Here is a 22,369-nt window from a genome sequence, read left to right on the forward strand (position 1 = left end):
TCTCTTTTTTATTCAAAATTGCCTTTAGAGTCTTTCAGATTGAAGCTTGGACAAACTAAGACTTGAATGCTCATGATTTTATTTGAATGTGAATTACTTTACATTTAGTTGTGATCTTCTCTGGTTTCGGTTGATACAAATGATCAATTTTATGGCTTTAAGGATACTGTAACAATTTTGGAGCCTTTGCAAATATCTGATAATGAAACAGCAAATATTGATCTGTTTTTGCATTGTGTGGTAAGTTTGTTGAAAAGTGAACAAGATAGATATTAAATGTCAGATTTAGAGAACCTTAGAGACTGGGTATTTTACTAGTGACATACACAGCGTGATATTTGTGTTTTGTGAATTACGGCCTCTCTCCTTGGAAAGTTAGCACTGGTGGCAATTCCTTTGGCACCCATCCATTGAGTGAGCGTGCTGAGCACCACTTTTCTACCAGAAGTACACAGGTGCACTCAGACCCATGAGAGTCCAGTTCTCCCAAGAAGGATCTCCCCTGTTGGCACTGATCTTGAAGGAGTTAACTTCTTTGGGCCTCAGTTTCTTTATCTCTTGGACTAGAATCTAGTTTCCACAGAGTTTTTTGGCCTCAGCACTGTTGAAATCTTGGAGTAGGGGTGTCTGGGTGGCTCAGTCGGTTAAGCATCTGACTCTTGATTTCAGCTTAGGTCATGATATCAAGGTTCACAGGATCAGGCCTTCTTGGAATTCTCTCTCTCTGCTCCTCCCCTAGTGGAGTGTGCGCCTGGGCACTCTCTCTTTCTGCCTTTCAAATAAATTTTTTAAAAAAACAGAAATCTTGGACTAGATAGTTCTTTGTGTTGCGAGCTGTCCTTTGCATTGTGGGGCATTTTGCAGCATCCCTGCCCTCTGCCCGCTAGAGTAACATCCCTCCAGCCCCACCCCCGTCAGTCATGACAACCAGTGTTGTCTCAAGACGTTGTCCCTTTGAATGACCAAGTATCTATTTCTTATATATCACAGTACGGTAGTCCATCCTGTGGTCCTTGAACGTGGATCCCCCTCCTCACAAGACCGCTAACAGTTAAAAGATGCTGAACTACTGAAATCTCTACAGTCATTGATAGCTGTTCATTCTATCCTTACATCGTATGCAGCTGTCTCCCAGGGCAAGGCCAGTCAGGTTTGCAGGCTTCTGTGTGATCTGGTCAGGTTCCAAAAGCAGGAGTGACCTCAGCAATGTCAGGCTTCACCCCTTCTGGTGTAATCGAGCTCAGACCATTTCTCTTGCTCTGAGCCTCTCTCAAGGTATCAGTGTAATATTGGATTTCCCTCATTATAGGACCCATTTATTCGTTTCCTTACTGCCTTTTCTTTTTTGCTCTTACACCCAAACTTTTCCACCTTTGGAAGGGATATTAGGTTCAGCCACTGCGCTGATCCGGATCACAGGCTGCAGTACTGGTCTAACAAGCTTGTCCCCCTCAGTCCCCTTCTGTTCAGATAAGGTCAGGTCAAAAGGATGCAGAACTAGCAGTTTATCTTTATCACCAGGCAATAGGCTGCATTCACCCTTAGCCCTGATTTTGCAGATGGGGTGAAGCATATCCTGCCCCATCAGGCCCCTAAGAATTCTGACATAAAGGTTAAACACAGGGTTACAGTTTCTCAGTTAGGAATCATCCCTGCTTCCAGACCTTGTAGTTGCAGCCCTGGTCTCGTGATGGGGGGGATAAAGCAGAGGCGACTTGGGGAAGAAAAGACAAGCACCTTCCTCTTCAGAGGAAGCCAGCCCTTCGTATTTCTGCATGGTCCACCCCCCCCCCCCCGCCCCTGCTGATTTAGATGGCCAGTGTTTTCATTGCCCATTCCGGTTCTCTATAAAAGTAGTTCTCTAAGGAGCATCCGGGTGGCTCAGTTGGCTAAGTGTCCGGCTCTTGATTTCAGCTCAGGGTCATGATCCTAGCGTCGTGAGATCGAGCCCCACATCAAGCTCTGCACTGACAGTGTGGAGCTTGGGATTCTCTCCCTCTTGCTGTGTCCCTCCCCTGCTTATGCGTGCTCTCTCTTTCAAAACAAACATTAAGAAAAAGTATTTTCCTAAGCTATTTCTCTCTGCCTGTTGTTGGACATTATCAGCTCTGCAGTGAATTTCCCGGTCTGAAGAAATGACAGTTGGCTGTGTAATATCTTCTGTTGTGGTTTTCTGTATCACTCTGAGTGTTTGCATCTACCACCAGGCCAGCAAAGTCCAGTCCAGCGTCAGTATCTCTTCCTGTCAGGACCCATTTGTATCCCCAGGGCTACCACATGAGTCAGTTCCCAGCCATGTTCAGGCCCTTCCCATCAGGGGCTCTGCCATATGGCCGCCTGTGGTCTGTGTCTCTCTTGTTGACAGGCAGGACAGTTGATATTGACATTTTGTGCCTCAGAGGGTGCAAGAGATTCTAGATTCAGCCCATCTCTGCACTGCTGCAGTACCCCTATATGCACTCATCTTGTGGGCCCAAGTGGCCATCTCTAAGGAGCACATGGAGGTAGCTGCATGTTGAATCTGCTCATCTTCCAAACCAGGGGGGCATGTCTTCTGATAGGTATCGACATGTCCAACATTAATACACTTCTAAAATTCATAATTATGGGGGCATGTCGGTGGCTCAGTTGGTCAAGCATCCAACTCTCAATTTGGGCTCAGGTCATGATCTCATGGTTCATGGAATCAAGCCTGGCGTCAGGCTCTGCGCTGACAGCATGGGGCCTGCTTGGCATTCTCTCTCTCCCAATCTCTCTCTGCCCCTACCCCACATGTGCTCACTCGCTCTCTCTCTCTCTCTCTCTCTCTCTCAAAATGAATACCCATAATTATTTCCATAGGGCTGTGCCCTATATGGGCATTCCTTTAATAGACCAGGATTCCGTTACCCTCCTGCCTGACCATATGGTTGGATATTGGCCACTGCCCATGAGTCAGTAAAAACCCCCACACAGGGTTTCTTAACATTGTTCAGTACTTCCGTCACTGTTAGGAAGACAGCATGCCGTTCACACCGAGCTGGTCGGTTTTTATATTCTTCTGTCAGTGGTGGCCTTACAAACAGGATGTTGTCCATTCGCTGTGGAACTGCTGTCCTGTTGTTGTGTAGAGAGCTGCTGATAGGGCTCCATCCACTTGATAGTGGGTCCAGCAGCTTCTCAGGCAGTCCCGGAGTCAGTCCTGTGGGGGGTGGGAAAGAGATCTCCTGCTCCTAGAACGTCCTCCCTTGCTCCCCAGGAACTGCCACCCCCAGGAGGGGGCTTCTCCAGCATCATCCTAGACATGGCATTTCAGGGTTCAAGACCATTTTCTGTCTTTCAGTCTTAGGGGTAGCTTCAGTTAATGACTCACAACAGCACAGTTGTAAATACCCTTCAAAGGGAAACACTCTTGTGCAGAGTTCCCACAGTGAGCACCAGGCATGCTCACCCGTTCCCACCTAGGCCCCATCAGAGGCCGCACAGAAGGCCACTACACCGAGAATTGTTCCTTACGGTGCATTCATCCGGATGGTTGGCCAGAGAGGCTCACACAACTCTGGGAAGCCCTTAGGTTTACCCATCTATTAAAGGCTGTCGCAAAGGATTCAAATCAACAGCCAGTGGAAGAAGTGTGCAGGGTGAGGTCTGGGGAAAGCACGGAGCTTCAGGTGGGGCACTCTCCTGACATCTCCTTGTGGTCTACCCAGAGCTCTCCTGACCCTGTCCTTTTGGCTGTTTATGGAGGCTCATCACATAGTCATCACTGACTAAGTCATTGGCTGAGTCAACCTCCATAAGGTCTCTGGTGAAGGTAAGGGTTTGAGGGGGACTAAGGATCTCTGGGTCCGCCCGGCAGCAGCCCCTGCCTTTGAGCTCATTAACATAACAGAAAACACCTTAATCACTGTGTGTATTTAGGAAATCCCAGGGGTTTGGGGAGCTATGAGCCAGGAACTGCATCAAGACCCGGTAAGTATTTCTTATAAACCACAGTGTCGTACCCTGGAGGGCAGCATTGCCCCCACTGAGAATCCCGGACTTACTAGGTATCTGTCTCCAATTCCCATCTCCTCTTAAGCCTGAAGCCTAGTCATGTGGTCCAAGAAGATAAAGTATTTAGGAGACTGAGGAAGGGGAAGTTACGACTTGGTGTGAGGAGTGGTGAACATTAGACACGTATACTTGTACTCACGAGTTTAATGTTTCCAACGGGACACAAATCCCCACGTAGTGAATTCACAGCCCCAGCGTGTACAGTAATCTCCATGACACTGTGACATTTACGTGCTAGGCATAGTTACATTTATTTAGGAAATTGGAACATACAAGAAACTTTAGCTTTTTGAGCTGTTACGGTTTGATTTTGTATCCAGATGCTGTTAATATTTTATTTCCAAGATTTAGAAAAAAATGGATTTGGAATCAGGAAACCAGGGGGTTTTAGTTCTAGCCGTCCTTGGGGTCCTATGAATTCTTTGCAACAAAGTATACAGGAGAGACAAGGTTTATTCCTCCTGTTTTCCCCTTGGAGCTGGGTAAGTGTGTTACATGAGATGCACACATCTGTGCTTTAGTTTAGTTGTCCCAACCCTGGGAATAAAGGGAAAATGTGCAGGTAATGTGCAGGCACAAGCTAGACACTCCCAGCCAGTTTTATTGTGAACAAATTTATGAAATATCCTTTATTTTTATGTCTTTTCTAAAAGCTAAATGTAGGGGCGCCTGGGTGGCTCAGTCAGTTGGGCATCCAACTTCGGCTCAGGTCATGATCTGGCGGTTCGTGAGTTTGAGCCCCGCGTTGGGCTCTGTGCTGACAGCTTGGAGCCTGGAGCCTGCTTCGGATTCTGTGTCTCCCTCTCTCTGTCACTCACACTCTGTCTCTCTCTCTCTCTCTCTCTCTCTCTCTCTCTCTCTCTCTCTGTCAAAAATAAATAAAGCTTAAAAATTTTTTTTTTAAATAAATAAAAAATAAAAGCTAAATGTAGACTATGATTCGTAACTAACCCTGGGTTCATGGAGTGATTCGGATTTATTAGTTAGTGGTCACAAATGCTCTTCAGCCTAGTAGCTAACCCATACTCCCCCCCCCCCCCCGTTGTAAATATCAAATCAACTGGTTTTGTTTGTAGCTGTGATAGATAATTGTGCAATCTTGTGCTAGAGAAGTACTTACGTGATTCTTCAGTTTCTCCTAGGGAAAGCATTGGATTTTGTTTTGTTTTTTAATGAGAAATTCTTACGGTGGGTATGAGTTCCTCAAGGCCATTTTTGAGTAGCAAAAAATGGTTGTTAACCTGCCTCCTCATTGGGCCCTGCATCTGGATGACCCGTTCACACAGGCACCCCTTTGGAGGGAGGAGGCTGAGCAGAGTTGACCTCTTCTTCCAATTAGGCTGGAAGAGTGTGACCTTACTGTAGCCAGAGGAGCCAGGTGGCAGAGGGCCCAGCGAGGGGGTTGAGGGAACTCGGTTCTGCCCTGGCAGGCTGTCCAGAGATGCTGTGGACTGCTGAACTGGCAGATAGTGACCTGGAATATGTTTGTTTGGGGCATATGATTCAAGTACCCTCTTTTCTCTCCCTAAGAAAACCCTTAGCCAAATCTTTCTTGTTCACTAATCTTTTGTACAGATAGAATCAAGGAAGGAACCCCCAGAGGTGCTGGCTGCTTTCTGGGGTCTCTGAGAAAGCACCCAGGTCCGACATCAGGGGGCACACAGATAGAGCAGCCTGCTAGGCTGGCTGTGCTGAAGTACTGGTTGCTGCTTGTCTGGTACCTAGAACTGGCATGCACTTCATTAAATGCTTTGCTGTATATATCGTTTCTCTTTATGCTTTCAGTAGCCCTATGAGAACCAGCTTTCTTGTAGGAATGTGGAAAGGGAGGCTTGAGCGCCCTCTGTACCTGACTCACAGGCGCCTGGCTTGGACGACCGGGTCTGGCTTCTGCCAGAGCTTATCAAATTTCACATTCCTTGTTTGGGATTGCTAAATTGTGCAATTCTCTTCTTCACAAAGGCTGCTGTCTGAGGATTTTTAAGAAATCAACTTAGAAAAAAATCAGTTTAGGAGGATATAAACAGAAGCTCCAGAATTCTGAAAACTGGAATGTTTTATTTCGTTTTGTTTTTAAGCAGTGCAAGAGGTGAAGGAAGTAACTGCCACATACTTATATTCATCTCACCTCAGGAGCTTGTTCCTCCCACTCCGGCCATAAGTTCCTGCTCGCACATCACAGTCCCACCTCTTCTTGAAATTTGAGCTACTTCTCCAAGTCCTGGCCAGAAATAGTTGGGACATCTGTGCTCACATCATCTTTATTTGTTACTGCCACGTTAGCATTTTCTTTCTTCCTTCCTTGTGTTGGAATGAGTTGATCTTTCTTTGTTATATTTTTTAACAGCTTTATTGAGGCAATTCACATCCCATACAGTTCACCCTTTTAAAATCTGTGATTCAGTAATTTTTAGTATCTTTAGACTTGTACAACCATCACCACAGTCAATTTTAGAACATTTTCATCACCCCAGAAACATACCCTCTGCTCATTAACAGTTACTCCCCACTTTCCCACTCTTGCCCTCGCCCCAGCCCCAGGCACTCTGTGGTCTTTCTGTGTCTATAGATTTGCCCCTCTGGATACTTCATACAAATGGGATCAGGCAGTATACAGTCTTATGTGACTGAGTTTTCACTTAGCATGGCATTTTCGTGGTTCATATATGTCACAGCACGATGTATCAGTACTTCTTCTCTTGGCTGAATGATATTCCACCGTATGGATGGACCACATTTTATTTATCCATTCATCATCTGATGGACATTTGGGTGCTTTCCACTTTTTCACTATTAATGGATAGTGCTGCTACCAACATTTGTTTCCAAATGTTTCTGTGTTCTGTGCCAACATATGTGTTCATTTCTCTTGAATCTATATCTTGGAGTGGAATTGCTACATAAGTGAGTCTAATTTTTTGAAGAATGGCCAGACTGCTTCCCTGAGCAGCCGTACCATTTGACATCGCCACCAGCAGTGTGGGAAAGGCTACTTTCCCTGCCTCCTTGCTAATACCATCTGCTATTTGTTTGTCTTTTTGATTCTAGCCATCCCAGGGAATGTGAAAGGGTCTCTCATTGTAGTTTTCGTTTTCATTTCCTCGATGGCTTCTCATCAAATTTTAAATTGTTTTAGGTTAGAAATATTTATATCATTTTTATCTCCTGAAACACCCATAGTACTTTCCAATATTCGCTCATAATAAACATTTAAATTTATGAGCCTATTTTTTAAAGTTTCAATAAAGGGGGAGGTGGTCCCTAAATTTTTTTTTTTTTTTACCTCTGTTGAAAGTGTGCTTTGTCCATATTATTAGCATTTTGCTCTGTTACCCTCATACATGTATCTTGTGGTGTCACAGATGCACATGTGCTTTCTGTGTTGTGCCTTCATTGCAAACTCTATGAACCAAATGACCTCATGAATGTTCTTTGGACTGTTGTTTGTGTTCATTCTGAATTGTTGAGCTTGTCCTTAGGGACAGGTGGGTGTTCTGTTTCTGCTAAATGCTGATAACCTACCCAAAGAAATAAAGAGCATTAGGGGCTTCATTTTACACTTTATCTCCAAGACTCACCACTTGAAAACTCCTAAAATAGTTTTGTCTGATGCTTGCCTGTTGTCCATATTGTTACCGTTTATTCTTTGGGGTCCCTGCATAGGTAGCTCCCTTCTGTATTTATTCTTCATCTGAGGAACTCTGTGAAATGTTAGCCTGGTAAATCGAGAAAGGTCATCACAGAAGCTCCATCATCTTCATTATAAGGCATACTTAAGATACTTCAAAATAAAAGAATATATAATAGATGCTTCTAAGGTTTTAAAGAAGACATCAAACCTGTCCAAATTTTAAAGGAACTCTATTCAAATTTAGCGCTAATTAAGTAAATGTTGGCTGATACACATATATATCTCTAATATATCATGCTAGGAAGATGTGTTTTAATAATGCTGGCATATTGTTGTGTGCTAAATTAACCTTTTGAGCAAAGCAGTTATTTATTAGCAATTCTTTATGTAACTACAACACAAAAAGACTTTCTGTAGTGAGTTTACTATAAAACCATTTATCTTGGGGCACCTGGGTGGTTCATTGGATTCAGTGTCCGACTTCGGCTCAGGTCATGATCTCGCAGTTGGTGGGTTCGAGCCCCACGTCAGGCTCTGTGCTGACAGCTCAGAGCCTGGAGTCTGCTTCAGATTCTGTGTCTCCCTCTCTCTCTGCCCCTCCCCTACTCATTCTCTCCCTCTCTCTCGCTCGCTCTCTCCCTCTCTCACTCTGACTCTCTGTCTCTCTCTCAAAAATAATAAACGTTAAAAAAAAAATTGATCCCAGTTAAAATGGAAGACATTGTTTTGGACAGTTGCTGAAATCTGCTAAAATATGGACTGTGATGAGATAATTTGGTGGTTTTTAGTTATCCAAATGCAGATTTCGTTGCCTTGGTGCTCTGAGAGAAAACAAAGACCAGTTGATTCCATGAAACTACATGTCTTAGATCCTTAGTAGAATGGCTTCTTTTGAAAACCAAAAGTATCCTCTGTTGCTCTAAATGGTAGGGCCAAAGAGATGGGTATCGTGGTGGTAAGATTTCACACACAAGTGTGAAGGTTTTTCTGGAGGCCAGGTTGAAGAAACCAACTGACTCCTAAAGGAATGACTGCCCGTTACATGAATGTCACTTGGGGAGTCTCAACACTGTCCTCCTAGTGATTCAAAGCAGAGGGCCTGTAGTTCTCAGCTTCTAATGCTATTGTTTTCATCACTCTTAGAACAGTTACTTTTACTTGAGATGGCATTTGTTCTCAGCTTGATAATACTGTTATGTTGAAAGTTAAGGGTTTTTTTTACATTTTATTTTATGTATTTTGAGGAGAGAGATTGTGTGCGCAAGCACTGGAAGGGGAGAGAGAGAGAGAGAGAGAGAGAGAGAGAGAGAGAGAGAGAGAATGAATGAATGAATATCAATCCCAAGCAGGCTCCAGGCTGTCAGTGCAGAGCCCGGTGCAGGCAGGGCTCAGTGTCAGGAACCATGAACCATGAGATCATGACCTGAGCCAAAATCAAGAGTTGGACGCTCAACCTACTGAGCCACCCTGGCACCCCTCAAGTTGAGTTTTTATTCCCACTTGTCATTCTGATTTATATTTCTGAAGACTTGTATCATTTTAAGTAGGTTTGAACCTTACGTAATGATGCAGATGTTCCCAAGAACTTAAATTCGGTCTGATCTTATACTAATACATGATTCTAGGTATTATTGTAAGCTGTCCATGTTTAGTTAAGTTTATATTGAATAATGTATAAAATCATAAATGTATACTTATAGTTTCTTGTCATTCTTAACTTCCATAATAGTGAGGGTCAATGTTTTCTTCTGTTTCTTCTTGTTCTGGACCTTCTTGTTGATCATCACGTTCTTCACTGTCTTCATCACCTTGAAATCTCCTGAAAACTTGGGTCTTCAGCTGTATTGTTTGACCATCAGTGCTTCTTTGCTCACCATAATAAATAGTGTGTAGAAGAGGGAAGCAGAGGGAAATGTATGAGCTTATTGGCTCTTTTAGTTTATTTTGGTCCATACGAATGTATGTTAAATGGTGGTAATGTAGTGGATCAATAGATGGACACATCACTGTAACATTGATATCTGAAAAATACAAATTAAAAATTAATCTTGCTGCATTACATCTAGAATCCTACATTGGATTTTGTTAAAATATGAGATATAGTTTTATTACTTAAAATACTTATAGGTGGGATTGTGTTTAATTAGTTTTTATAGTAATCAAATAATAAAGAAAATGAAATGACAAATGAATTCTATATTATCAAAACCAATGATGGCTTTAAGAGTATACTTATCTTAATGAGCACAGAATAATGTATAGAATTGTTGTACAACTGAAACTAATATAGCACTGTATATTGACTATACCGTAATTTAAATTTTTAAGAAAATGATGGCTTCGTTGGCTATTTAATTATTTAACAAACATTTAAGTGATAGTTATTAATAGAAAGAATCTCAGAGGCGCCTGGGTGGCTCAGTTGGTTGGGCATCTGACTTCGGCTCAAGTCATGATCTCACAGTTCATGAGTTTGAGCCTCGCGTTGGGCTCTGTGCTGACAGCTCAGAGCCTGGAGCCTGCTTCTGTCTCTGTGTCTCCCTCTCTCTCTGCCCCCTCCCTGCTTGTGCTCTGTCTCTCTGCCTTTCAAAAATAAATAAACGTTAAAAAAATTTTTTTTAAATTAAAAAAAAAAAAAAACAAAAAAAAAACAACCTCAAAAAGAAAAAAGTGAAAATCACCTGGAGTCCCACTACTCAGGATACTCCCATTTTTTCATGTACTCTACAGTACTACTTCTCAATGCTTCAAGTGATGAAATTTAATATAAAAGAGTATAAACTTTATAGCACACCTTTCTGAGGCCACCTTCTGCCATTTCCCTAGCTACTTCAAATCAACCATTTTCAGCAATGTGTAAAGCATAGAGTTTTTGAAGATTTGTTCTTTAAAAGGTCAGAATACTATTGTTTGTCTTTAAAAAATAATGAAATTTTACATACTTTCAATTTCGTTATTTTCTAGGTATAGGTGTTGTAAATTCCTTGGAATATAGAATGCTTGTTTCAGTTTGTTGTGTCCAACATTGAGCTCTATAAGGTTGGAAAGATTAAAAATATTATATGGGATGTCTTGTAGTTTGTTGTGTGACATTCGTAGAGCATTAAGTTTTGGAAGTTCACTGAAGTAATTTTCTGGTATGGAAGAAATTGAGTTATTTTCTAAAGACAGGTACATAAGTGAAGAAGGCAGACCAGGAGGCATGGATTCTAATCTGTTATTACATAAGTTGAGCTGCATTAATTTTTTCATTTTAGCAAGTATGTTTTCTTGTAACATGGAATCTTCAAGATGATTATAACAGAGATCAAGCATTGTCAAGTTTACTAGCCCGTCCATGGCATTTGTCTGCAATCTGGAGATCTCATTGTAGCCAAGAAGAAGTCTTTCCAAAGACTTGGGAAGAGGAAATGGAAATTCTTCTAAGTTGTTATGCTGTAGATGAAGTTGTAGTAGATTTGACAACTTAGCAAACACACCATAATCAATCTTTTGAGATGTAATCTTGTTGTGGCTGAGATTGATTTCTTTAAGATAAGTTGCATTGATGAATGAATCTGCAGTCACAGCCTCAATTTCGTTGAACTGAAGATAGACTTGCTGTATGTGAGCTGGGACACGCGGGATAGTCTTGAGTTTGCGATTGTCACAGTACATTGATGATGGAAAGTTGGGTGGGCAGAAGCATTCAGTGGCACAGCCTAACATGTACCGATGAAAAGGAACTTGATAGTCCTCATTCTGATGAAATTGAAATTCTGGTTGGTAGACATCATCTGGCTCTTGATCATAATCTTCATCCCATTGATAATTTTCATATTGGCAGTATACTTTGACTCCAAAAAAGCAGAAAAGGACACATGCTGGACTTAAAAAGCCCATGTTCTTTTTTTTTTTTTTTTGTCCTATTACAAGGAGAAAGGAAATATATTGTGGGAAAAGTGACTAAAACTTAGAATAATTCTTATATAAATTGACAGTTACATAAAATGCATAATATCTGTATCTGTACTGAAATAAAAGAATATCCAGAATGAACAGGCAATGCTGAAACCAAAATTAATGTTTAAGTACAGTAAGGTGGTATCAAAAAAGTGATGGGGCACCTGGGTGGCTTAGTCCGTTAAGCATCCTACTCTTGATTTTGGCCCAGATCATGCATGATCTCACTATGATGAGATCAAGTCCCACGTAGGGTGGAGTGTGGAGCCTGCTTGGAATTCTCTCTCTATACCTCCCCCGCTCATTCTCTCTCTCTCTCTCTTTTTCTCTCAAAATGAATACACCTTAAAAAAAAAAAAAAAAAAAAGGTCACACTTTGCATTGTATCAGACTACATAACCATCTTTTAAGAGAATCCAAGTTTGTCTTGCTTGCTGTAGATTTACAATAATAACATGATCTCTCTCAACCCCACAGCTGGGTACCCCTCCACTAAAAATGCTGGGTGTTCCGTATCCATTTGGTCCCTTCAGTGGTGGTCACTGCCTATGAGAGGAGAGACTCTATGTCTTACTTAATATTAACCAACACTTTCCCACTTCTCTTTTCTGTTTCCTGATGCTCTTTTCTGCCCTTAGAAGAATATGAAACATTCCACTTTATGTAAGAGCTTGAGATATTAAAAATAGCTATCATGTTTCCTCTTAGTGTTTTCTGTCCAAACCTAACCGTGATTTCAAATTTTCCTCCACGAAACCATTTCCAGGACCCAATTATTTTGCCTTTGACTCTACTTGAATAATTGCTTCAAATCCTAAATACAACATTTACAGTCTGCAATGTTTTAGCCTCTAATAGGTTATTCTATACACGTTTCTTTCTTTCCACTAATGTTTTTATGTTAAGTTCTAGATAAACAGTATTGACAACAAGCCGGTCTCCCAGGAGTTGAGGTGTGGTGGAGAATCAGAGATGGGCAGTACAGGGAGTAGGAGGGTATGTGGAGTAAGATTTAAAGGAGGGAGCTCTCAGCTCGAGAAACCCTGTTAACTTCAAGTTGTGGCAAGTGGTGGATGGCGTACTGGACAAGGAACCTGAAGACCATTATTTCAGGCTGTCACTTGTGATGGTCACGTAACATAGCTGCCTCTTGCCTCATCAATAAAATGAGAATTGTAATTGCTTGTCTGCTTATATCAACTGGTTGTTACAGTCACGTGAGGAATGTGTGTAAAAGTGCTTTGCAAATTAGAAAGTGATCCAGATGGAATAAATTTGTTATTTAGGTAAAGGTTAAAGCAAAACAAAAACAAAAACAAAAACCTCTCTCTTTTGTTCTGAGGCTATTTTTCTGTACCATTCTTATTCAGGGTTTCATGAGAATTAATGTCAAAAGGTTACTGTGTGTCATGATATGACTTATCTCTGATTCCCCCAGAACAGTACTAGCCATTTTTCATCATTGGGATAATTGAAAAAGTCGTTTCTTAAATCATGGTCTCTAACAGACCCTATTTGAGAAAGTCTCTCCCAGACCCTAGCATCTAGTTTCTTGTTTATGTTCCTGTCAGAAACTAAAAATGTGTAGAATGTAATCATGTGTTTATGTGGGACTTGAAGGCGTTAGTTAAGTAGAGTTAGGGACCCTTGATCTTTTGTTCCCCTCAGTGTTATTTCCTGCCGTGCACCCACACGCCGTGGGCCTTGTCACTTCCGGTGTGCAGCTCCTTTACACCGGACTTGTCTTCATAATTCACTCACGTGTTGATTCCAACTGCAGTAATTCCACAGTTTCAGTGGCACCTAAATACATGGATCCCACCGTGTTCTCCCTGCCCTTCGCTCATGCCTTCCAGTGTGCTCAGGTCCTCTTAGCAGCCTGGACCCACAGCACTGTTGCCCCCGTCTGCAAATGCCCTAGGCCCTCTGGCCCTTTCATCCTCATCCTCGTCCCGGGAACTCCAACCCTGGTGCCTTCAGTTATCCATCTACCCACAGCCTGACTCATGCAGCAGAGTCCGTGGAGGGAAAACAGACCACGCCGGCTGGTCTCACTTTAAGTTCAAGGGCACTCGATGCTGCTCAATGACATCTCCTTCTAGACAAGCCTCTAAAGCCTCATTCCCCACTGGTTTTGGATGATGACCTTGCTGTTGCTGCCTTTTTTTTTTTTTTTTTAAACTAAGAAGATAGGATGAAACAATTGTTTATTCATGTATAGTTTGTTATCCCTACCTACACAGTATGCCAAAATAGCAATGGTTTGATCTTTTTTTTTTTTTTAATGTTTATTTATTTATTTATTTTGAGAGGGAGAGAGAGAGAGAGCACCTATGCATGGGAGGGCCAAAGAGAGAGGGAATCCCAAGCAGGCTCTGTGCTGTCAGTATGGAGACCAATGCAGGGCTCAAACCCACAAACTCTGAGATCATGACCTGAGCTGAAATCAAGAGATGCTCAACCCACTGAGCCACCCAGGCGCCCCAGTGGTTTGATCTTTTAAAACAATCTGTGATTTTGAAAGTCAGTTTTCTTTTACAAATCTAAATAGACTCCATGCATTGTTGCTTTTTATCCATGGGATTCATGGAAGATGAGGCATTTGAACTGGAGTCTGAAGGAATATTAAGGTTCCCATAGAGGAAAGCAGGGAGAAAGATTTCCAGATAGAAGAGATGAGCAAAATATGTAAACAACACAGAGTAGGGCATCTGGGAAATAGTGGCTAGCTGTTGAAGGAGCAATATAAGACTGTTGCAGCCAGTCTGGACCAGAATTTAGAGGGCCTGAATTCTGAGCTGTGGAATCTGCACTCAGGGAATGAGCACCTAATTTAATTTATTCATGTAGTCAAGCCTGGTTCTCACACTGAAGTGGGAAAGAGTCCTGGGGGGAGTGTGGTCTCATCCCAGAGGGCAGTCACATGGTGCTGGGAAGCTTGGGAGCGCCCTGTAGCCTGCCGCCGTTAGTACCTGTGCTAGATGTGTGTGAACACGGTTAGTAATCCACATTACAAATATGAGTAGTTAGTTAGTTAGTTAGCTTGGTTGAGTTAACTTCAGTTAATGGTTGTCTGGAATTAACGTCTGGGGGTGAGGCATTGTGCTTGGTGGGGGAAACACACGGAAAGAGCAAAGAGCTTATGGGGAGACACAACACAGCGAACCTATTCTCAGAGGGCAATAAGGCTCACAGCAGAGACCGCACTGGCCATGGGCACAGCAGCTTAACCCTGCTTGGGACAGACAAGGAAGTCTTGGTAGCATCATTTGGTCAAATGTTGGGAGTTTAGCAAGAATGGGTATAGAGCATCCTATACATTTTACTCACTAGTTGATAATATTTTATGTGTTAAATTTGTATATTTTATTGTACTCATTATAGTCGACCATATTAACTTTTTAAAGTCCGTGTCATACTTCACTTCAGTCTCACTGCACTAGGGGTTTTGCTGTTAGGTTGCTGTGTCTCACAAGGTAGAGGCCAAGGGACAGAGATGTGCAGGTGGGGGGCAGGGGTTGGAAGCTGACTATTTCACAGATAAACTTTGAAGTGAGCATTGCTCATCAGAGCTCTGAAGTTCATCCTTGTATTAAGAACATTAGCAAGAAACAAAACAAAACAAAAAACATTAGCAATAATCAATTAGTAACCTTACATTTGAGAATTAAAGTCATGGCTGTATTCAACAATTATGAGAAATCATTGGGGAGAAAGGAAACCTGGATGATACTTTTGATCCTGCACTTAACTGCATACCTTCGATTTCAAATCAAGACCTTATGATGGGGGTGTCTTTGAAAATAAAGGTTCTTTCGTGTTGCCAGATTTTGGTCTTGGCCACCTGTGAAGACAGGCTTTCCCTAAGGACAGGTTGCCTTCTTGGTCATCCCCTGAGGACCTTGGCTGTGTAGCCAAGTGTAGCCTGGTCCCACTTCCTTTTGACCAAGTCCAGTTTTTTGGTCTGAGATCAATCCTGTCTCCATGCATAGGCCCCATATTTTCTGTTCATCTTAATCTTCAGCTTCATCCCTGGTTAGTTTGCCTGTTAAAATTGCCTCTACTTCTTTTTATCCAAATTTTCCACTCAACTGATCTCTTCCCAGCCATTTGCTAACCATGTTTTTATTACTTCTGCCTTTTCATGTGGTACGGTTTATGCCTTGTTCCCTATGGGGCAGCTCATAGCAAACCAGCACATTCACTGTCAGTTCTCCCATTTCCTGACCTAACTTCTGGCAGAATCTAGTTCCATGCACAGGTGTATAAGCGCTGAAAGGTTTGTTGAATGGAGGATTGGATTAGTAAATTGCTGATTACATCTTGTTAGCGATGCTGGTCCCTACTAATGCTGATTATTTCTAGGTGTTATTTTGCCACAGTGTTTTCTTTAAATGGACACAGTCAGAGAGAACATGGCTGTTGTCTCCGAGTGGCGTCTCCATCACAGCATGCTATTCCCATTACATAGAGTAGTAGAAAAATAACAGATGTGAACGGGAAACTTTAAAGCAAAGGAAAGCATATGTTAACCGGTTTTTTTTTAAATATCCACTAACGCGAATTTTTTGTATTATGGCTACAAATGTTTCTATGTTGTAACATTTCTCTTAATTGGGAAAAAGCACTTGTGTTTTCATAAGAAATTTTTAATTAAAATGAGATCAAACTTTGCTCTGGAAAGTGTAAAGTAATTGGAAAGGCTCACTGCATTTTATCATTTTAAAGACTCAATTACGTCATTGGTATGCCATACAAACTAGGGTCTAAGAAACCAAAGTGTTAGTATATGACTCAGATTTCTTTCCGAAGCAGTTTTAAATTTAACTCTATAAAAGTGAAGCAGTATACATCCCTGTTAACACCCAAGGCCTAAGGAAGTGAGAGTCTTTTGCTATTAGAAATATGAACATTTCAAAATTTTTTTAGCCAGAATACATTTAAATCTTAATTAACTGAAACCCAAAAAACTATTTCCTTTATGCTAGATAGAGCACTCACATCTTCCCTTTCAGGCAGAGACAAATGAAAGCAAAACCATGTTACTGTCAAGGATCTGGTCAACAGAGAAATTTTAAGAAAATGTCTTGGAAATTTGTACACATATCCTTCTTCCCTGTCACCCTGCTCGGGTGTATGGCTCACAGACATTTGCTAGTTTCTGTCATTTAAAGTTGAGAGAGGAGGAGAGAAAATTATTCCATTAACCTGAGAAATCTTTCATTCTGAATAACAAACAAGAAAATCTAAACAAAGATTATTTATTGGGTAAATATTAAGTTAGAAAATTAAAATCACTGTATCACTTCTTTCTCTGAATATTTGTGCTAATCAGAGTTTTAATGTAGCTTTTCTCAGATACTGTGCTTTCATGATGGCTGCCGGCTATTTTAATGTTAAACAAATCAAATCTACTTAAAAAAATTTTAACAGTAGGAATACTTTCTTAAAAAATTGAAAATTATTTTATCGTCATACCTGTTGAGTTTGCTTTAGTTTTCAGGGGTTGATGAATTTGCAAATCCTGTAAATTGAATCAGATATTCCTAAATTCTTTAACTGAGTCTCTTAAAAATCCACAGTGACTGTGTGTCCAGACAGGGCTGTCCTTGAATTACTGTAGCAATTTAAGCAAATATAATCTGCTTGGAAAACACTTGGCTTGAATTAAAATTATGTATTTCTTTTCATTATCCAAAACTTTGTGGATTCAAATTGAGATGCTTGTGCTGTGGGTCAGATTTATGTGGCTTACTTCCCCCTCTTTTCCCCTTAATTTTGGTTTGAGGTGTGGCAAGAATTTCCTCTAATATGAAAGGCAAACAGAACTAAATGAAACAGCATGTACTGATTACTGTTTTTATTTTCATTTTCATGCCAAGGAATTCTCCAAATTAAGGTCCCCTGTGACATGGAGCTCAGCTTCTCAGCAGTTTAAGGTGGAACTCAGAGCTGTCTTGAAATGGCGCTTGTCTGAACCGTTATGTTCACACTGCTGCTTCCCTTTATGAAGACAGGGAACCAAGATTAGGAACATAAACATTCCTCTATAGAGTAATGTCTAGTTATCTTTTTAAATGAAGGAGTTTGTCATTAGTGACAGATTAAAGATAGGACTTTTCTACACAGAGAATTTTATCTTCTTTCCTGTTTGCTATCCCCATTCTCACCTTCCTGCACTGGAATGCCTGCCGATAACCTTTGAAACAAAAATTAATCTGGCGACAGAATTTAGTGTCTTATACTCAGAAGGTAGAACTCTGATTTGCCTGTTTACAGTAGCACAAAAAATAATTTTACAGTATCGACTGAGATGGAAATAGAAGCTTCTGTTGACCAACTACTGTTGCTTTTATTTTGTAGATGTAGAAAATCTCATTTCAGTGAGTTGTCTGTCCTGAAGAGTAGTGGTAGAGTAGCAGTTAACTGCTTAAATGCTACATTTTTATACTAGTGTTTTCATATTTTCAGCAGAGAGTTAATTTGTATTTCTTGGCAGTGAACTTGGAGCTCATTGTTTGGAAGGCTCTTTTAAAGTTTGTACAAAGTAATAAGGTAAAATGAATCCTGGAATTTGTTTTTGTGTCCTCAAGTAGTGTTTACCATTAGATTTTTACAAAGAAATCAGCAGATTTATTTTCTTGTACTTCAGGTTTTTTTAAAGCATGCTGTGTTTCAAGTGATGCTTGGCAGTATTGTAAAAATCTCATCTATTATTTGAGACACTGGTATGTAAGACATGGCAGACCGTATCTGGGCCAAGATTTCATCTTGTTACTGATCTTGTCCATATGTTTCCTATTAGTCTTTGTTCTTAAGGCTTCCACACTAAGGAAGAGAGAGCAAATCTGTGTAATTTTTCCAAAAGTCATTTTATGTACCCTCACAGTTCTTTTGGAAGATAAACTTTAAATTGAAAATTTAATTGTTCTATAATTCTTCGTTTAACACACTGTGATTTGAATTTCTGAGTAATTGTGTTGTTCATGTTCCTAACAAATGTGAAAAGAATGTGTATCAGTCAGTAGCTAGAGCACAGAAAATCACATGTGTCTAGGAGATTTGAAAGAGGTGGACGGTGTCCAGGAGGCATGGGTTGGGGGCAGGGGGATCCGGGGAGTGCTGGCTCAGTCAGGCCTTAGAGGACAAAGCAGAAGCTGTAAGTGATGGTCATAGTTCACGGTTTCAGGCTGGTGGTTATAATTGCAGCCGTTTGGAGAGAGAAGTCCACTGAATCGATGAAAAGTCTAAGTTATAATCTATGATTTTAATTTAATTGAGTAGATATAGTATCTTCATAGCTGAATAGTGCTGGCAGAGAAAGGTCAGACTGACACCTGCTGAATTGTGGTAATTAAGGACTGTTTTCATTACATTCATTCAGCTAATACTTATTGAGCACATGCTTTGTTCAAGGCAGTTTTAAGTGTTAGGTACTCAGCAGCAAGTCCCTGTTGTCAGGAAAAGGAAGATAGAAAATAGATGAACTGGTACCAAGTGCAGTGGAGGAGAATAAAGCAAGATGGGGGATTAAACAGGAATGACACGGGCACAGGCCAGCAGTTCTGACGCTCCCGTGCACTCCTGTGTGGCTGATGGGGGAGCCAGATGTCCCGCTGCTGGACGGAAGTTACAGACAAGCAAGGGGAGGCAGTGGGAACGACACACGCAGCGAGGGGCCAGGGCGGAGACCTCAGCATGAGCTCACGTTCGGGCTGCTCACACACAGCTGGCGCCAGGCAGACATGTTTCTAGACGTGTGTGTGCGCGCGGGCCGGGGTGCAACACCTGTCTCCTGGCTCTGTCGGCCGGGAGCGCGGAGAAGCAGTGAGTGTCCAACAGCAGCAAACAGCCAGATCTTGGCCTCAAACACCATTCTCCGGTAAAAGAAACCAGGCTCCTTGAAGAAATGACTGATTGCAGGACTGGGACACGGAGCATTCACGATGAGCTGGGAGCACCTATAGCGGCAGGAAGCAAGAGGTATAGGAAACCTCTGTACCTTCTCAGTTTTGGTGTGAACTTAAAATCGCTCCAAAAAGTAAAAGTCTGTTAATAAAAGTTTTAAGAAAGGCAGCTACTATTTTAGATGGTTTTGCAAAGACCTGAATATAGTGAAGGAGCAGGCCAAGTTGGTATCAGAATGGAGAAGACAGTATGGCCGGGGATGAGTGATCTGGGCAGGGAGGGTATCCTCAGAGAGGCAGCCAGGACCAGCATCTAGGTCTGACACGCTTGGAAGCCTCAGCCTCACAGCATCCCACGTCAGATCAGTTTGGGAGGCACATATGACCCTTCGCCGATGAACTGCCTCCATCAGAGCGACCATTCAGGGAGCCCTTCAGTAGTCTGAACGCTAGACGTCACATGTGCCCGGCAGACAGAGTCCATCTTTGTGCATCTGCCCACGCTTACTGGCTTCCATTCTTTTCCCATAAATGGTGGCCCCATGCCACTGCACCCACTGTCTGACGGAAGCCAGAAGTCTGGGAGTTCTCTAAATAGTGCATCCCAGAGTGTGGCGCAAGAGCCATCCGTGTCTGAATTTGCAGGGGCTGCTGATTTAAAGTTCAGGTGGCAGCATCTCTGTGCCTTGGACCTGCAGAGTCAGAAGCTCTAGACGCAGCCCCAGGAACTTACACTGTTAGCATGTGTTGCGGGTGCCATGAAAACTTGAGAACCGCTGGCCTCACTGTCAGATTGGGTCTGCTACTTGAGCCCTTTGTGGTCTAGCACAGGAGTATCTTTTTGTTGTGTCTGTGTCTCTTGGTCTTCCTGCCGCCATCTTTTTTCCAGTGACCAGCAACTCTCCCTGAGATGTTGCAGTAGTGCCTTGACTTGTCTCCCTGTGTTCACACATCTCCCTCTCTAACCCATCTTTCAATTTATTCTATATAAAAGTAAATCTAACTGTACAGTGCTTCTGCTTAGAATCCTCCAGTGTTGCCTCATATTTTAAAATAAATTCCAAAGATAGGGGCACCTGGCTGGCTCAGTTAGTAGAACATGTGAACATGTTTGGTATAAAACCATGAAGGGTTTTATACCTTCTTGGTATATACCAAGAAGGGGGGGAGGAGAAATTAAAAAATATATATAAATAAGTAAAAATACATTCCAAACATGACCTTCTCGTTTAAAGAATTCTGACACCTACCTCTTGCCCATTCTTGGACCGGGTGACTTGTCTTTCTGGCCTCTAGCTGCCTGCTCCTTCCTCTTCCTTCAGACACCAGCTGGGTACCCTAACAATTCAACTCATTTCTGACACTGTCTCTACAGAGTTGGCATCACATCCCACAGGTTAAGGGCTCACTCCCCCAAGACTGTCCCCACCTTGGATGCCAGGCACAGCACAGCTAGTGGGTTTGCAGCTTACCCACCACCTCTGTGCCGCTGGGCTGCAGGTTCCCACAGCCCCTCTTCAGGTTTTATAATTTGCTGTAATGGCTCACAGAACTCAAATGCTTATATTTATTGAATTATTATTTAATAAAGCATATGGTAAAGGCTGCAGGCATAAAGCCAGATGAAGGGATACGTAATGTGAGGTCTGGGGAGACCCTAAGTCTAGGAGCTTCTGTCTCCTTGGAATTGAGGTATACTCTGCTCTCGGTTCTTGGACATGCCCACCAGCCAAAGATCTCTCTGAACCCTGTACTTGAAGGGTTTTTGTGGAGGCTTCTGCATGTAGGTGTGATGGATGGTTAACCCAATCTTGAGCTCCTCTTCTTCCTCAGAGGATGGGGGATGGGGCTGAAAGTTCCAAGCTTCTAATCATGGCAGGTCTTTCTTATGACCATCAGCCATCAAGGAACCCACCCAGAGTCACCTCCTTAGAACAAAAGATACCATTACCACCCAGGAAATTCCAAGGACTTAGGAGCTGTATGTCAGGAACTGGGGGCCGACACCAAATACATATTTCTATGTTACAAGGTATACCACGAAAACTCCCTGCAGCTTCTATTCCCAACCCCCTGCTTCCCGTCCCAGTAGCCACTGCTAAGGACCGATACATTGTAGGATTCCAGGGACACTGTCACGGCCCTTGAGACCTTCAGTAGAATAGTGTGGTTATTTTCTTGTGAATCTTTCTAGACTTATTTTATGCACCTAGAAGCAAATATATATATATATTTAAAAATTATTATTTTTAGAAAGAATTCTTGCATGAAATTTTTGATTTTTAAAAATTTTTTTTAATGTTTTTATTTATTTTTGAGACAGAGAGAGACAGAGCATGAGCAGGGGAGGGGCAGAGAGAGAGGGAGACAGAATCTGAAGCAGGTTCCAGGCTCTGAGCTGTCAGCACAGAGCCCGATGTGGGGCTCGAACTCATGGACTGTGAGATCATGACCTGAGCCGAAGTCAGACGCTCAGCCCACTGAGCCACCCAGGCACCCCCAAATTTTTGATGTTTTTAATCTTTTCCTAATACAAGCACTGATGCAATTAACAACTTTTTATACATCATTGCATGTGTGTGCAGCTACACTTGAGGGATAAATCTGCAGACGGGGGCACGCTCTCCACGGAGAGCATCAAGGGCACGTGTCGAATCCCCCTTGCTGTGCTTGCTTGATCAGGGTGATCTGGTGGGTGAAAGTGGTGCCGTGCTTGGAGCATCCACTTTTCTTACTGTGAGTCTGTTGGAATATCTCTGACATTTTACATCTGTGTCTGCGGCTTTTTCTGGAGCAGTCCGTGTCTTTTTTACTTTTTTTTCTATTGTGTTGTAGGTCTTTTTCTGATTAAGTT

At 42.1% G+C, this 22,369-nt stretch overlaps 2 protein-coding genes across 12 annotated transcripts in view; one reads left to right on the forward strand and one right to left on the reverse strand.

Annotated features, from left to right (window-relative positions):
• Window positions 1-22,369, forward strand: part of LOC102954804 (centromere protein P) — a 244,534-nt gene that overhangs the window by 83,393 nt on the left and 138,772 nt on the right. The gene's annotated exons all lie outside the window — the stretch shown is intronic.
• Window positions 9,078-17,370, reverse strand: OMD (osteomodulin). Its single transcript, XM_007097334.3, has 3 exons — window positions 17,087-17,370; window positions 10,609-11,571; window positions 9,078-9,687 (listed from the first exon to the last, which is right to left on the reverse strand). The coding sequence occupies exons 2-3, from the start codon at window positions 11,546-11,548 to the stop codon at window positions 9,380-9,382; spliced, it is 1,248 nt and encodes a 415-aa protein (XP_007097396.1). The 5' UTR covers window positions 11,549-11,571; window positions 17,087-17,370; the 3' UTR covers window positions 9,078-9,379.

Source organism: Panthera tigris, chromosome D4 (assembly GCF_018350195.1).
Source record: "Panthera tigris isolate Pti1 chromosome D4, P.tigris_Pti1_mat1.1, whole genome shotgun sequence".
NCBI classification, from domain to species: domain Eukaryota; kingdom Metazoa; phylum Chordata; class Mammalia; order Carnivora; family Felidae; genus Panthera; species Panthera tigris.